The sequence below is a fragment of the Trachemys scripta genome, chromosome 7 (assembly GCF_013100865.1).
Source record: "Trachemys scripta elegans isolate TJP31775 chromosome 7, CAS_Tse_1.0, whole genome shotgun sequence".
Classification (NCBI taxonomy): Eukaryota; Metazoa; Chordata; order Testudines; family Emydidae; genus Trachemys; species Trachemys scripta.
The window spans coordinates 105,862,794-105,880,147 of record NC_048304.1 but is presented as its reverse complement, the minus strand read 5'-3'; the positions used below and the strand labels follow the sequence as shown (position 1 = coordinate 105,880,147).

General features: G+C 43.1%; 1 protein-coding gene across 1 annotated transcript in view; it reads left to right on the top strand.

The window, feature by feature from the left end:
• LHPP (phospholysine phosphohistidine inorganic pyrophosphate phosphatase) overlaps window positions 1-17,354 on the top strand; it is a 171,133-nt gene that overhangs the window by 46,119 nt on the left and 107,660 nt on the right. Inside the window, exon 6 of the mRNA XM_034777139.1 lies at window positions 6,474-6,565. Coding sequence (XP_034633030.1) covers window positions 6,474-6,565 — 92 coding nt within the window. The remainder of the gene's footprint in view (window positions 1-6,473; window positions 6,566-17,354) is intronic.

Genomic DNA, 17,354 nt, shown 5'->3' with positions numbered 1-17,354 from the left:
AAATCTCTAAGAGGTAGCCAGAGCCTTCTTATGATTCAGTAGTATGACCAAGAATAACACATCTTAAGGGTTATTGAAATACGTAATTCAAATGTTTTAAGGCTGATGAAACTATGGATGATTTTGACAGCTTTACAGTAAAAGCTAAATAATGTTAAGGTTCTAGAAGTATTATATAATCACAAACAGTTCTGTCTGTAGCAAATTTTCTTTTTGTAATGGGAATTATGCAGGGCCGGCTCCAGGCACCAGCTGACCAAGCACGTGCTTGGGGCAGCACCTTGGGGCAGGGCGGCACTTGATTTTTTTTTTTTATTTTTTTTTTTATTTTTTTGGATTCGGCGGCGCGGCGCTCGGAGGGGATGCGGGGGCTTCGGGCGGCATGGTGCTTGGGGGGGGGGGGTGGGGTAGGTACTCGAGTGGGGGGGGCGGGTACGGCAGGGCGGCACTCTTCTTTTTTGCCTGAGGCGGCAAAAAAGTTAGAGCTGGCCCTGGAATTATGGCATGTCATACTAGAGTACATAAACTACAGGTAGTTAACAAATTCCTGATTCTGTTACATGCAAACCCGGGAATAGGGTCACTCCAGGAGTGGTAGAAGGTGTCTACTTCTGTATTTGTACTTTCTGTATTCATTTGGGGTGGGCTCGCCCTTCTGGGGGTTGGGAGAGATTTGTAATGGCACAAATAGGAGTTAGGCGCTCAACTTCCATTGAAAGATCAATTCAAATATAACTGCCCGTTGGGCATTTGGAAAACTGCCCCAATGTCTCAGCGTATTTATCTCTATCTTATCTACCTTATTGTACAATATCTTCCAGGTCAGAATTCACATTTGATGCCCTTTGCATGTTTGGTTGCTCAGCAAGTAGGTCCCAGATAAACACATTATTTTAAAATGAATTGGAATCTCAAAGCCTAGATGATTATCAGGCTGAGGGGAAAGAGGAGAAAAGTAAATACAAGAAGTTTCTCTTATAAAGGATTTTAATACATTAGTTAAGATTTTGCATATAGACTTCTATTGCTGTGTATCCCAGTCATATTTAACATGATTATGGCTATTAAGCCTGTAGAAAAAAATCTGCTTATGCAAAAATACTTTTTATTCTTGGAGGTTACACTGTATTAAAATTCTATTGAAGGTGGCATAGATATTTCAGTGGCATCTTATCCATTTACTTTCTCCATGCACTTCACTTCACTTCAAAGTACAGCATGTGAGCTTGGCTTAAGTGTATAAAAACACAAAGCTATTATTTTGTTTAGCATAGATGTTTTGGCTGTGTCATTCATCTTCTTAATCTATAATTTCTTCTCATTCAAAATTTGTGTGTGTGTGTGTGTGTGTGTGTGTTTAGTGCCAGGTTGGCAATCCTGGCTAAACTCCACTATTCACAGACCAGGTACAGCAAGAGAAAGTTTCCACATTCTGCCCTACCAGTGCTCCATAAGCCTTACTAGCATGGACTACTTTTGGGGGTGAGAAGATGGTTCAGTCCACATGTGTTCAGACTGCCAGTAAGATTGCCAGTTGTAGTGGTGATATCTGTGATATGGCCATATGTCCACTAGGGATTACTTTGTGGCTGCCAGATGTCATTGAGCACTGTTTTCTCATCACTACTGATTGAGATTGGATTTGAACCAGCATCCTAGAGGTAAAGGGCTATTTTAAAAATATATAATGACCAATCTCCCTGAGCCATGCATCACCCCCTTAAAGTGTAATTTTTAGAAAATATGCATTCTTTCACCAAATATATATGAGCCCTCTTTCATTGCTTGCATTTTAGAGGATGTAGAAAATATATATTACAACTCCTTCCAATTTTTGATGTATCAGGTTAATACGGTCATGGTTTTCTGACAGGCTTAGTACATTTTGTCTTTTTTGGTAAATTTTTAGTTTAATTTTAAAAAGAAATAACTTCCACATGCTCACTGAACAGACTAATCACCTGTGTTCCCTCTCTAAAATGTGATCATAAATGGGGATCTTTTAATTCTTGCTTTCAGTGGGTGTGTGACCTTTCAGTTCGTTCTCTCTCTCTCGCTCCATATTGCAGTCAGAGAGGAAGTTAAACCTAGGTTTGACAGGTAGAATTTTTTTATTTCCCTTGACAGTGCACCTCTTGACCTCTATCTTCTTGCCAATGATTTTTTAAAATCCTAAATGATTTGGGAATAATTGCTCCTCCTTTAGTGATTATTGCCCTTCACCGATAGTAAATCTATGAAATCCCCCGAGGTTGGAGTACAGTTTTGTATGCGTATGCCACAAGCTGGCCTGGATAGGCATCAGTGCTCATGTGCAGCTGCACTTTTTCTGAGCTGACTGTCTTGCATGAAAACTTGCCTATGTAGAATATAATACACCACTGGTGAGCAACCTTCTCAGCTACTCACAAGTGCTCAGATCCCTCAGAAACCCCCTTGGGACTGCCAGCTGATGTGCTGAGACTACCTCTGAGCCCATTTTCCCAGGCAGCTTGGGACTTCAGTGCCCTGCATGGTTTGAGCCTGCTACAAACACAGACCCAGGTCTGAACAACATCCCCCAAAAGTTGCAGGCTTAACTGAAAACAGCTTAAGCAGTGTTCCTGTCTCCAATACTCAGATGCCCAGCTCCCAATGGGGTCCAAACCCCAAATAAATCCATTTGACCCTGTATAAAGCTTATACAGGATAAACTCACAAATTGTTCGCACTCTATAACAGTGATAGAGAGATATGCACAGCTATTTCTCCCCCCCCCCCCACCCCGGTATTGATTGCAATGTAGAAGTTCAGGCTTGGGCAGGAATCCAGGCCCTAGGTCAAGGACCCTGTGAGGTGGGAGGGCCCCAGGGCTAGGGCTGCAGTGCAACTCTGAATGTCTATACTGCAATTAAACAGTCCCTTAGCCCGAGTCAGCCGGCATGAGCCAGCCCGGATGTCTAATTGCAGTGTAGACATGCCCTTACAGTCCCCCAAACCAAGGCCACATATGCCCCTGCTCTTGTGGAAGGCAGCTCTGCACTGAATCTGAGGATGGTCATGCTGGCAATAGAGTCCTGCTGCCATTAGGAGACAAGAAACTCATACATATTATCTCCCTGCAGCTTCCACTGACTCTCCATGGATTCTACCCCCTTTCTCTTTCCCATTCTGGGGTCAGGGAGTCACCAATAGCCATGGAGAGCTGCCTGAAGGGAGGGAGAGAAGTTTGTTGATGAGGGGGCTAATTTAGAAGATACTGAAGCTGATGCTTGTGGGTGAGAGATGACTGGCGGGAAAGCAAGAGGCTCTACTGCCCCCTTTCCCAATGCCTGTGGAACTGTGTGTGTGTGTGTGTGAGGGTTAATGGCCCCATTGTCAGCTGATAGCATTGTGGAGCTCCGGTGCTAGATCAGGAAGAAGGTGGCTATTTGGCTGCCTTGCTATTTCCCCAGCTGGCACTTCAGGGAGGAATCCCCCTTTGCTTCACATTGAAATATCAAGGGAGGCGCTGCCTCCTTCCTCACTCCAGTCCCCAGTGCTCCCTGATGTTGAGAAAGTGGAGAGGCTGCAGAAAATAGCCACAAAAATGGTGTGAGGGCTGGACAAAATGCCCATACAGTGAGAGACTTAAAAAGCTTGATCAGTTTAGCTTATCAAAAAGCTGATTGAGAGGTGCCTTAATCACAGTATACAAGTATCTTCATGGGCAGAAAACACTGGGTACTAGAGGGCTCACCTAGCCAAGAAAGGCATCACAAGAGCCAATCACTGGAAGCTGAAGCCAGACAAATTCAAATTAGAAATCAGGCACAAACTTTTAACTGTCACTTGTAGTGAAAGTGATTAAACCGTTGGAACAAACTACCAAGGGAAAGGGTGGATTCTTCATCTCTTAAAACTGATTGTCTTTCTAGAAGACATGCTTTTGTCAAACATAAGTTACTGGGCTCAATGCAGGAGTAAGTTGGTGAAACTTAATGGTGTGGGGTGTACATATAAGAGATTAGGTTAGTTGATCTGGTGGCCCCATCTGGCCTTAATCTCTTTGAAACAATGGAGCAGACACGGAATAGCACCATGGATGCTAGAAATTGAAAATTTTAATAGATATAAAGTATGGATGGAGGGCCAGATCATGTCATCCCTTCTGTCCTTAAATTCTGTGAATCTATGGAAATGGTTCATTCCCTCCCCAGCATCAGACCCAACGCACTATGGCAACCAAATTTTCTGTAACTTCAGTTTGAGAGTCTTCATTTGTGCTCTATATAAACAGCAGCAGGGAGGGCTGTGATAACAGCGTGACTGTATAGTGCAGAGGCTCTTAAATTTGGCCCTCATTATGGGTACACTTGATGCCCATGCTGCTATGTGGCTGCATTGTATATTAAAAAGATGTGTTTCAAGGAACAGGCTAGGAAAGAAGAGGTTTTAATGTTAGCTAGAAGTGGTAACTGGAATGATGCCTAAAATAGAAAGATCCTGTATATTATTTTCATAAAGCTGTTGCGCACCACACACACAAACTCACAAAAACAAGTCAGAATTCCCCCTAGAATATGGTTACTAGAGAAGCCAACCCCCATTTGTGGTGTACGTGACTCATTCCCATGACCTCTCTGACAAGGGCCTATTTATCAGCCCAAGTCAGATGGAAAAATGCTAGGCTGGCTTTCTATGCATGCTCAGTGGAGTCCCCTTGATACTATTCTTGGCAACACCATTGCCATCTAAGGCAATTCTGGTCCAGTTATAAATGTGCCTTTTAACCTACAAAGGCCCGTATGTGGAACACAAACCTGTAATGAGGGACACAAGAAAAAAATGTAGGGCAGAGCGTTTAAAATGTGAGATCAGTTTATATAGTATAAAAATAAATACTGTGTGTAACCCCAGTGTAACAAGTCTATATTTCTATTGTGCCAATGTTAGAATAATTGAGATAGCAAGTTTATGTGGAAGAGAAGTACATTTTTTTTTTCCTAAATGAGTACTCTTCCTAACAATGAGGTGGTGCGGTATAATTATTGTGGAAGCCTGGTAGCACTTTAGGTAAGGTTGCAAGTTAAGCAGCTAATGTAGCAAACTTGCAGCTAAGATAGCTTGGTCATGTAACTAGTTAATACATTTTCAAACACAACTGGCTCTGTCTATAGTAGGTGCACAGCCACGTTTGAAAACTGGTAGCTAAAACATGTTGTTTGACATGTTTTTGAACAAGACCTATTTTCCTAGTCTACCCTATAATGCACTTGGTAGCCCTATAATGTAAACTGCCTTTGTTTATCTTGGGTGCAATCCAGAATTCACTGAGAGATTTGGGTAATGAAAGAATGCTGAGTCATAATTTGGGGCTGAACTTTTCTGTGGTTGCTCAGATATTATTTTTTTCTTTTTGGGGTGAGGGGGAAGTTTGAGATAAAGCAGTCAGCCATTTTTAAATCCAAGGGAGGGGAAGGCAGGGTGACAGCAAAGACTTGAAATGTGTCACTTACGACTCTAGTGCCCAGTTTAGTTTGAAACAAATGGATTTTGATTTAACAAAGATATCACCATGTGAAAACTGTGTGTATTGAGCATGCACAGTACATATTTTCATTAAGCTTATAGGTGTGCACTTAGACACACATCCTCTAAACAGAGCACAGAGACTTTTCTCAGTTAAATTTTGCTTTGTAACCAACATACTCTAGTTTGCTTATACACCTCTACCCCGATATAACGCTGTCCTTGGCAGCCAAAAAATCTTACTGCGTTATAGGTGAAACCGCATTATATCGAACTTGCTTTGATCCACCGGAGTGTGCAGCCCCCCCTCCCCCCAGAGCACTGCTTTACCGCATTATATCCGAATTCCTGTTATATCGGGTCACGTTATATCGGGATAGAGGTGTATTTCATTTACATAGACAGTAACTGATTATGATGCGATCATTGCTACACACGTTGGGAAAATGCTATATATTTCTGAATAACATGACATTGGACTGCATTAGGATGCATGTCTTTCTAAATTTCCATATTTCCCATAATGTGATTTGACAATAAATGTTCCCAAGTTATTTTTCATAGATTTGCAAACAGTTTGATCAGCCTTTATAGTATAACTTCTAAGGAAATGTTTAAAACTTAATATTATCTTAACTGCCATTTCCATAACACAAAAATATGTTTGGTAGGAATGTAGGATTAACTTTATGAATTTCTACATTGTTTTTGTACTGTGCCTAATCATTTTTGACTCTTCTGATTTGATTTCAAATTGTGTGGATGGATACTGTTCAACTGTATAGCCAGCAAAGGTGCTGTGTGAATTATATTCAATGTAGGATGACTTTTAATCAATATGATGACAATATTATCTTGTTTAATTTGTATGATGGCAGTATTAAACATCAAATCAAGCAGTTTATTATGTCAAGAGAGATGAAGTATGGCAGAAATAAAATTCACTTGACACCAGTTTTGTCTGTATTTCATTGCTATGACAGGCCATCATGATTGGAGATGATATTGTGAATGATGTAGGAGGTGCCCAGCAGTGCGGTATGAGAGCTCTACAAGTACGGACAGGGAAGTACAGGTCAGTGCACATTATACACCTTACACTCCACATGACTAATCACGGAAAGAGGGAATATAACGGCAGAGTATGATTTGCTGTATTTACGTTTGTCCTCAGGTACAGATTGCTCCAGTTTTCTTATGACACCTTGATTTAAGAGGGAAGGAGGAATTACGGCATTGCACCCAATGCTGTTTCAGAATAGTGCCCCAAAATGAGCATGGCAGACCTGATTTTCAGGGAGGCCTCTACCAGCTCTCCTCTGATGGTTGTACAATTTTGCCATCAGCCTGTGCAACCACTTTTTCAGCACAAATCTCTGCCTACACTATTGTTAGATTCTGGCAGGCTTTAGAATTTCCACAAGCAAAAAACCCTTTGGACAAAATTGTGTGTGCACAAGTGGAAGCTGGGACCTGGAGATCAGACCCACAGTAATTGATTATTTTAAAAAAAAAAATTCCTTTCTAGCACACAGATTACTGATAAAACTTGTTTGTGTGTGAACAAATGAGTCATCTGTGATACACACAATAGCCCTCATTTCTTTGATAAAGTCTGCCTTATGTTTTATTGCTGTAAGTGAAAATGTTTGATGGGCTGTCGGAATTACTCTATACTTGTTTTTGACATTCTCAAATTGCACCATTGTTACTAAAGACAAGGAACCCCCTATCTGCTTGGCTGAATTCCACCACAACGAGTAATCCGAGTGCAAAATTTAAGAGGCCAATCCTACTAGCTGCTGAGTTCCTTGTGCAAGATGCTGAGAGCCCTCAACTTTCACTGAGGCCAAGATCACAAAATCCGACGTAATATTAGCTCTTTTGTATTTTTTTGGCAAGTTTCTGGATATTTCAAGTCTACCCCATCTAAGGTGCTATCTGTTGGATGCATGCCCTCTGCAATCACAGGGCACCTCCATATGTGTATCCATATCTCTAGGCATTTATACCACATGCAATACTGAGACATTTGGGATATGGTAGATATTCTCTCATTGAGCACCCTATTTGCCCACTGGTCGATGAGGGCGGGCTTTTACAAATGGATCAAACTCAATTTTATGGACCCTGACTGTATCGTCTTCCGCAAGGTCCACCTGTGTATCTGGGCTAGGCTCCCTTTCCCTCGCTGGATGATCCAAGAAGTCTGTTACATATCCAAAAGTACACTTGACTTGGAAATGCTGATGCAGTAAAATGGGTGATTGTTAGTGGAGGGATCTTGAGAATGTTCTTTCTTCCAGAGATAAGTAAGCAGGATGGCACAAATGAGCTAGGACCCCTATGAAGTTAGTTTTCAAGGGAGCATGTCCCTCAGTCTCCACTTGGTTTGGATTAGCAAAGACACAGACACAGACCTTTGAAGCTAAAATAATACGTGTTCTTCCAATTCTTATGACACTTTGTGAGAAATGAGTAATTTTAAGATATCTGTAGCTAGAAGAAGGTACAGTGTATTTTTATACTCACATTTTTAAACATTAGTAAATAAAATCTCAAAATCAATTATCTAGCCATTGTTTTGTTTTCTTTTGTTTCCATAGGGGAGTTTTTCAAAGGGACTTGTTCTTAACAGTTTGTCTCTCATTGATATTGATGGAGATCAGCATGCCCCTCTTTGAAAATCTACATCTTAATGTCACACAATCAGTTTAGGGGTTTGTTTCCTGAAAAGAGAAATATATTAGGATTGAAAAGTGTTGAGAACTTCAAGGGTGCTCAGCACCCCACAGGGGACCCTGGAATACAGCTTTTTGGACAGCTGAAAATAAGGGCTGGTCTATACTGGGGGGGGGGGGGGGGGGGAGGGATCAATCCAAGATACGCAACTTCCAAGTCGAAGTATCTTGGATCGAATTACCTGGGTCCAGACGGCGCGGGATCGACGGCCGCGGCTCCCCCATCGACTGCGCTACCGCCGCTCGCTCTGGTGGAGTTCCGGAGTCGACAGTGAGTGTGTTCGGGGATCGATATATCGCGTCTTAATGAGCCGCGATATATCGATCCCGGATAAATCGATTGCTACCCGCCGATATGGCAGGTAGTGAAGACGTACCCTAAGAGTGGGATGTTGTTTTTTCTGTCAGAAAGATACTTGCTTCTATGAACTATGATCCACACAAATTCCAGCTGCAGGAGAATGATCAATTGTTCCGAAGAGAAGAGAATTTTTCCCTCTGTCCTTATTTAAATTTCACATCCAAATGTGTGTTTGCTGCTATCCAAAATCATATACCACTATATGGGTATAAAAATAGTGGCATCCCATTGTGAACTGAATCCCTAGTGCTATTCCAATTGCTGTATGTAGCAACCACCAATAAAATCAAACAATATATCTTGTATACAAATAGAGACTAGAGACACTGATTTATTAAGAACTACTATTTTAATATATATGGAAAATAAATAAGAACACAATAGGAATTATCACAAAAACCAAATATTGAATGAAAATTAATAGGCAAGACATTTGGAAAATAAAAGAAGAGTAAAATTATTCTGTGGTTGATTTAAAGACCAATTCCTAATACAGATTAAAAACTGATGCAGTGACATTATGCCTGGATTCCATAATTGCACACAGATATATCTTTTGCACACAGACCTGTGTGCTACACTCAAGTACCTCTGGGTGGCACCATTAGTACATATACTTCAGTACTTGATGTGACTAACAGTCTTTCCATGAAAGCTAAGACTAATTTTGCAAAATCAGCATACACCATGAATGCTCCACTAGGATGTTATAGTGCAGTTGCTGGGTGTCAGCACAGTCTGCTTTCTGGAAATTTCACCCATGAAAAGTCTGCAACTCACCAAACTTGAGTTCATTGTGGGTCAGTGTCAGATAACCCCCTTTATGCCTGTGGTCCAGAAGCAGCTTTCTCCCATTTGAGCCAGGAGGTTGCTGGCTGCCCACAACAAAATGGAGGCAGAGTCAGGCCCAAAAGCTTGTTGTTCCGTGGAATAAAGAGCAAAGGAGAGGAAATATGGATGGGAACTGTTCCAGTCGTATTTCCCAACATACCAATGCATAAATTGGGATTAGACTGTTCTCACAAGTTACCATATATATATATATATATATATATATATATATATGGCAGTTTACTCTAGCATTCTGTAAGCTGAGTAGTTCCACTGTACCGCACCCCGAGTCCCATTATATCTATGGCACTGTGTGCTTACCCCTGAAACACAGACAATCTGATCTCAGTTACACTGATTTCAGAGCATCTCCACTGATTTCAGTAGGGTCATTCTGATTTACACTGGAGTACTGAAGATCAGATTCTGCCCTAAATAATCCAGTTCTGCCTTCAGTAATGTGTGCAGCTCTGTTGAATCCAGGAGTTATGTCATCATGTGTAAATGTAGGCAGGACTGATCCAGTGTTACCACTTATCACCTTATTGAACTTTATAACTTTTAGAAGCAACAAATGATCCCAGGGCTTAGTTTATTGAAGAAGCTAAGCTATTTACTCACTGCTATGATAAACCTGATATCAGAGCATCCTTTTTATCAAATCACCTACATAAAAGTTTAAATATTGAAAAAATTGAAAACTCCACATCATCATCTTCATGTTCCTATTACGCCTCTGGCATTTAGGGCAGTGACGAAGCTCCTCCACTCCTGTCTGTTTCTGGCAAGTCTTTCAATGGTTCCCAGCTGTGCCCCAGGTTTTTCAGCTCCGCTTCTACAGCTCTTTGACATGTTGTTTTCAGGCAGCCTCATTTTTGCTTGCCTTCACGTGTCCATCTTATTGCTACTCTGGTGATGGAATCAGTTTCCATCTGAAACACATGACCGATCCATCTCCAATGCCTCCTGGCAATGATGGTGCTCAGATTCTCTTGGCTGCACTGTGTCAATAGATCTTGGTTTGAGATTGTTCTGGGCCAAAAGATACGGAGGATTTTTCTGAGGCAGGTTGTATGGAATGAAGACCGTTTGGACATGTCATACTTTCTCCTCAGCATTCTGCACTATAAAGTAGTGTTGATAAATCTTGAGTTTGGTTTTGGTGTTGTATTTTGATGATTTCCAGACTGTATTTAAGCTCCTGAAGGTATTTCTGGCTTTATTGATTTTGTTCTGGATGTCCTGGCTTGTTCCACCATCCTGGCTAATGGTGCTGCCCAAGTATGTGAACATTTCTACATTGGTGAAAACATAATCATCTATCCGTGATGGTGAGGCAATATTAAACCTCATGATATCTGTCTTATTGTGATTGATTTTCAGTCCAATTTGCTGGCGGAATGAGTTGAGTTGTTTTTTCTTGTATATGGTGTTGGGTATGTGATAGGAGAGCGACGTCATCTGCAAAGGGTCAAGGTCTTCAAGGGATGAGAAGGGTGTCCATTTAATGCCTGTTGGCATGTCTTCTGTTGTACGTCACTGTGACATTGCACTCCATATGTTTTATGGAACTATGCTTATGAATATGCTTTACGCTAAATACCCCTTGTGTGATGTCATTAGAAAGCTTGTAATCTACTAAGTGTGTTCATCCTATTTATTTGCATGTATTATTTCTATATCTGGAGTTAGGTGAATAAGATATAAACTTGTATCACTGATGTAAACATATTAAGTGGAAGCCATTAAGGGTGCTCCAGAAACAATCAGTTGTAAATGGCTTTAGTTACTTGAAAGCCTTCCTGTGTATGTGTGGGCCAGCCCATGGGGAATGGAAAGTAGGGATCTTACAGTGACATGTGACCATGTCACCTGATAATGAAATCCATCTTAAATCTGGTACCTTTCCATTTAGAAGGAGGGATGGAGACCCAGAGAGACAAAAGATTCCCGCCTTGTGCCAAAGCTATAAAAGGGGGTGGAGCAGGACAAAAGGGGCTGCCAGTTATGAGAAAACCCCTGCTTACCACCTGAGATGTCTGCTGGATCTGACAAAGACTGTACCAGGGGAAAGGTTTGGGCCCAGACTAGGAAGGAGTCTAGTCTGTAAAAGAAGCTTATTTGAGGGTGAGATATTACCTGTAATCAGTTTCTTCATATATTAGGCTTAGACTTGTGTGTTTTGTTTTATTTTACTTTGTGACTTACTTTGTTCTGGCTGTTATTACTTGAAACCACTTAAATCCTACTTTTTATACTTAAACAAAAGTGATTTTATTATTAATAAACCCAGAGTAAGTGATTAATATCTGGGGGCGCAAACAGCTGTGCTTATCTCTCTATCAGTGATATAGAGGGCAAACAATTTACAAATTTACCCTGTATAAGCATTATACAGAGTAAAATGGATTTATTTGGGGGTTTGGGTCCCATTGGGAGCTGGGTGTCTGGGTGCTGGAGACAGGTAACCTGCTGAGCTGTTTTTAGTTAAAGTCTGTGGCTTTGGGGGCGTGGCCCAGACCCTGGGTCTGTGTTGCAGCAGGCTAACGTGTCTGGCTCAACAAGGCAGGATTCTGCAGTCCCACGCTGGCAGGGAAAACGGGCTCAGAGGTAATTTCAGTACATCAGGTGGCAGTCCCAAGGGGATCTCTGTGACCGAATCCGTCACAACCGCATTACCCAGTCTATGGCAATGTTGAAGAGGATTGCAGACATGACACACCGCTGGCGTACTCCTATTTTGACTTCAAAACTGAGCTCACTGTAATCAACACTGCATGTATAGTTGAAATAGAAGCTTTTGATGACATTGATTATACGGAAAGGAATTCCATATGCCCGCAGAATGCGCCATAGGCTGGTCCTGTGAATGCTATCAAAAGCCTTCTCAAAGTCTATGAAATTTATGTAGAGTTGCCATTGCCATTCTAAGCACTGTTCTATTACGTTTCGTAGAGTGAAGATCTGCTCTGTGCATCCACGCCCTTTCCGAAAACCAGCTTGTTCTTTTCTGAGAATGCTATCAACTGCCTCTGATATACACTGGACTATGATCTTACACAATACTTTGGTTGGCACAGATAAGTGTGATAGCACACCCGTTATTACAAGCCCACATCGGGGCCAGGAAACTGAGTTTCAAACTGAAATTTCATGTTAGTTGGTCTTTCAAAGGGTGAGGTTTGTGCTTTGGTGCTTAATTACTATGGTGATGGGTGTCCTATCAGAACGTAGATAGAGAAATTGGCTTTGTGAAAGGCATAGAAAAGCAGTAGGTGACTTGAGATCCATGGGGATCTTGGGATAATTGTGGAGGCTGAAGGCATCTGTATGGAGGCCTGGTGCTTCCAAGTGTTTGCATGGGCTTCTCCCTACTGCACAGCATCATTGCCATTCCAGGAGCTGTGCTCCCATGAGGGCCTCAACAGAAGCTGTTCCCAGGGTGAGGTTTAGTGAGGAGGGTTACCATGAAAGAATGATGACAGGATCAGCATCCTCTTATACAAGGGATGGATGTCATGGTAAGTGGCTCTCTCTTGGTTCTGCCCCTGCTAGATCTTCAAAGCTTAAAGCCCTCAGTGTACCTGTGGTGGGGCTTCCTGGGATCAGCGAGACCCACTCTTTCCTCCACTCCTGCATGTTCCATCTCCAGTCAATCTGATCAGCCTCCTCAGTATTAGAACTGACTCTCAAGCTCCAAATGCTGAACTCTGACCCAGTAATCAAATGAGACACGGAGCAGGACACTCTGTAAAATGTAACAAATTCCATCTGCAGTATTTAGCTGTAATTTCTGTTTTCCCAGGTCTGAGGAGAGTGATGATGGGAAAGAACCAGGGTGCTGACTGGGAGGAATTCTTTTGAGTTAATGCCAGTCACCATGTTTTCTAAGGCTCATAGACTTTAAGGTCAGAAGGGACCATTATGATCATCTAGTCTGACCTCCCGCATGATGCAGGCCACAAAGCCGTCCCAACCCCTTTCCCTTGACTCTGCTGTTGAAGTCCCCAAATCCTGTGGTTTAGAGACTTCAAGTAGCAGAGAATCCTCCAGCTAGCGACCCCTGCCCCATGCTGCGGAGGAAGGCGAAAAACCTCCAGGGCCTCTGCCAATCTACCCTGGAGGAAAATTCCTTCCCGACCCCAAATATGGCGATCAGTAAAACTCCGAGCACGTAGGCAAGATTCTCCAGCCAGACCCTCATTGGCCATTGATACTATTTACCAGCGATGGCACGCTGTTCATTTGACTAAAATCGTGTTATCCCATTAAACCATTCCCTCCATAAACTTATCTAGCTTAATCTTAAAGAAAGTTTTGATTGGTTGAGTGGTTCAGTTTTATACATGTGCCAAGCGATGCTATGATGGGCCCATTGTTTTCAGCTGTGAATCCCAAATGTAAAGTGATGGTCCAGTGTTTGCCCTGACCTGCCAGAGTCATCCCTTCGCAAAAGGTTTCATCCATCTGCCCACTTGTGGAGGACTGGGCCAGCTCTGGTTTTTTTGCCACCCCAGGCAAAAAAGCCTCCCCCCGCCCCCTGGCAGGGAGCGCGGCAGGGGAGGGCGCCGAGCCCGGCCACGGTCCCGCTCTCCCCGGCCGGCTGGAATGCCGGGAGGAGGGTGGCGAGCCCGCCGCGGCTCCGCTCTCCCAGGCCAGCCGGAGCGCTGGGAGGAGGGCGGCGAGCCCGCCGCAGCGCTTGGGGGAGGGCGGCAAGCCCGGCCAGGGACCCGCTCTCCCCTGCCAGCCGGAGCGACGCGGGAGGGTGGCAAACCCGGCCAGGGACCCGCTCTTCCCGGCTGGCCGGAGCGCCGGGAGGAGGGCGGCGAGTCCGGCCGCGGCCCCGCTCTCCCCACCCTCCCCGGGTGAGCTCCACCCCTCTCCAGGTGCCGCCCCAAGCACATGCTTGGAGGGCTGGTGCCTGGAGCTGGCCCTGGTGGAGGAATAGAGCTCTCTCTCTGCTATGATCTGGAGCATTTCAGGCAGACAACAGATGAGGCAGGCCCCCGCTGCATCTTGCTGCTTTACAGAGTGTATCCACTCCCATTGTATTCTGGGATTTCCTATGGACCTTCAGTGATTTCTGCCCAACTGAAAATTGGCCCTTGAGCCTCTTGCCCGATGGGTTATTTGGAGACAGATGAAAATGTTTGGAATGCCATTAGGAAGTCTCATATTCGTGTGATTCCTGGTTAATAATATAGGTGGGGAGCAAAGTTTTCTGTGAGGTACACTTAGGGCTGAATGTAGTGAAGACTTTGCCTGCCATCCATAGCGTGGAGGTTGGGACATGACCACAGAATTCCATTTTGGGTGTGGGGGGACAACATGGTGGTGTCTGGATTTTCACAGCGTGGAAGTCAGATGGTGTATTTATTGAATCTGACCCTCCTTATGCAGTTTATATGAGCTCCCATGTGAAATTTCCATAGCAGAGTCTTTATAGTGAATGTGCGTGCAGTGTAATGAGGAACTCATACCCTGTGGAGGAAAATGGATATTTGCTAATTCCACTTACAGCTAGTTGGCATCGACATCAAACCAGTATTTCCAAGATAACCATTGATTCTGCAGTGCTGCTTATTATCCTGATTCGTTTTTGTAGTGAGCGAGTGAGAGCAGAGCCAGAAATGTACCCAGAGGCATTTCAAACTCTCTCTCTCTCTCTCTCTCTCTCTCTCTGAATAAAGTCAGAAGCAGCTTTCAGATGTATCAACATGTCAAATGTGCAGGTGATTCTTGGCCGTGTGGAGGAATTACTGAGTTGCTTTTTGTTTACAGTGATTGCTTTTAAATAGTGGACTCTGGCTGAAATAGACCAAATTACAGGGATTGCTCCGGTTGTGCAGAATATTCATTGTCCTTAAGCTTTTATTATGTATGAAATGTAAACGTTTAACTGTTTGGCAGAGGTTTGGGTGAGAATTGCAGTGTAAGAATTTTGAACTGCCGTGGAATGAAACGTTCACACAAGCTACGTTGAAATGGCATCAGTGGGGAAGGAGACTGATGTAGTCCACGAAGACCCAGCTCATTGTATCATTCAGCTAGGAGTCCTTAAGGTTCCCTTTGGCATTCATCCTTATACCCACCAGCAGACTGCTGACAGATGACTGCAGTATCGTTTCCCAAATACAGTATAGGACTACTCTGTGCAATACACTGGAAATAAAGTAAGCGTGGTGTGCAGCGTTACTCTTGCACTGCAGCTGATTTAGCCTTTGTGAGCTAGAGGGCAGCACTGGCCAGGGAGGTTCAGTCTTGCAGTGACTGGTGGTATCGCCCTTAATGGAGGTCCTGGAGCATTTACATTATTGAGCACCATTTTCAGGGGTTCAGGATTGGGCAGCACAGCTTCATTCCAGGTTGAAACTGGCCACTCAGTTCTCAAGGGCTTAGCCCCCAGAGCAAATTTAGCCGTTGTAATATTAAACAAAAAATTAGTCAAGCTGGGTTTATTAGATTACTGTCTCCCTCCATATTTTTCCTCTTCTCAGTTTCCAAACACTTAGCAGTTCTAGAGGCTTTTTAGCGGTCCCTAGCACCAGAGGATATTTAAAAAGTGATAACAGGCCCACTGTTGCTATAACCTCACAGTCTTGTTCACTGAGTCACTGACCACAGCCAACCAACCATTCGCGTGCTCTCATTTTATGGGTTGTAATGCAGGGTGGTGGAACCCACTTACAGGAAACAAGTCTATAGAGAAACTCCACTTACAGTGGAGCAGAGAGAAAACTCTGAGTCATTACACACTAGATAATACTTAGTCCTGCCATGAGTACAGGGGACTGGACTAGATGACCTCTCGAGCTCCTTTCCAGTCCTACGATTCTCTGATTTCCAGGCTTGTTGATAAACTTTCAGTCTTCATATAAGGTCTCATATAAGTCCTCATAACCTCATTGAAATTAATGGAAAGACTCCATGGCCATGTCTGTGTAAGGGAAAAAGATGTATTTTAACACATTAGCTAAAACATGTTAACTAAATGTGTTTAAAAAAATAGTGTAGACAAGGTAAATGTAATTTTAACACATGCTGGTTGAGGTAAATCCTTGAACAGTTGACATGTTAAAACTACATCTTGCCTCGTCTACACTAGAATTGTAACTTGTTAGTTAACATATGTTAACACACCTCTTTTTTCTAGTGAAGATGAGGCCCCATTTGGATCAGTTCCGTAGTGAACTTTCACTCAGTTTACAGTGAGATTACACTGGTCTAACCTGCTTGGACTGCAGCCACGATCACCTATGGGATAGATATTTATTGGTGAGTTCCAAGAATATTATCCCCTCCCTCTTCCTCCTCAGCTTTGAATGAGCAGAGGAGGAGGAGGAGAAGACGAAAAGTTGCTACTTTGATATGGGGGTGAGGTGTTGGGGTTGGAGGGAGCAGTAAGGAGAGCTCTTCAACTCCTGACTTTGCTGCAGTTGCTTTCATTTGAGAATGAAAATGGACTTTTCCAGATCCCCTTCCTCCCACTAATTTCCAGAGCTGCATGAAACGGCATGTGGTAAAGTGAGGGCCTACCTTTACCACTCCTGGTGTGGGAGAAGGAAAGGGCGGATGGGGGAAGAAAATTCTAATTATAATTAGAGTTAAGTTTATAATGCAGTGTTTGGTTTCAGGGCAAAACCCCCACTAACTAGCTAACAAACACACAACTTGTGTTAGGTTTGCACCAGAAGTGAGACATGAGATTACACTGCTCGACAGCCAAAATGCTTCTGAAATAAATGTAGTCAAACTTTACTAATTCTGGGTCACTGAGAACAAAAATTATGCTTAAAATTGTTGATTGGCTCTAGTTTTCAAGATATGCTATTGGGTCAGTATATACGACCCTTGACTTGGGAATGGCAGAGGATAAGTGAGTTATAAAGGGAAGGGATCTCAATTTAAACCAGAAATGACTAAAATACATC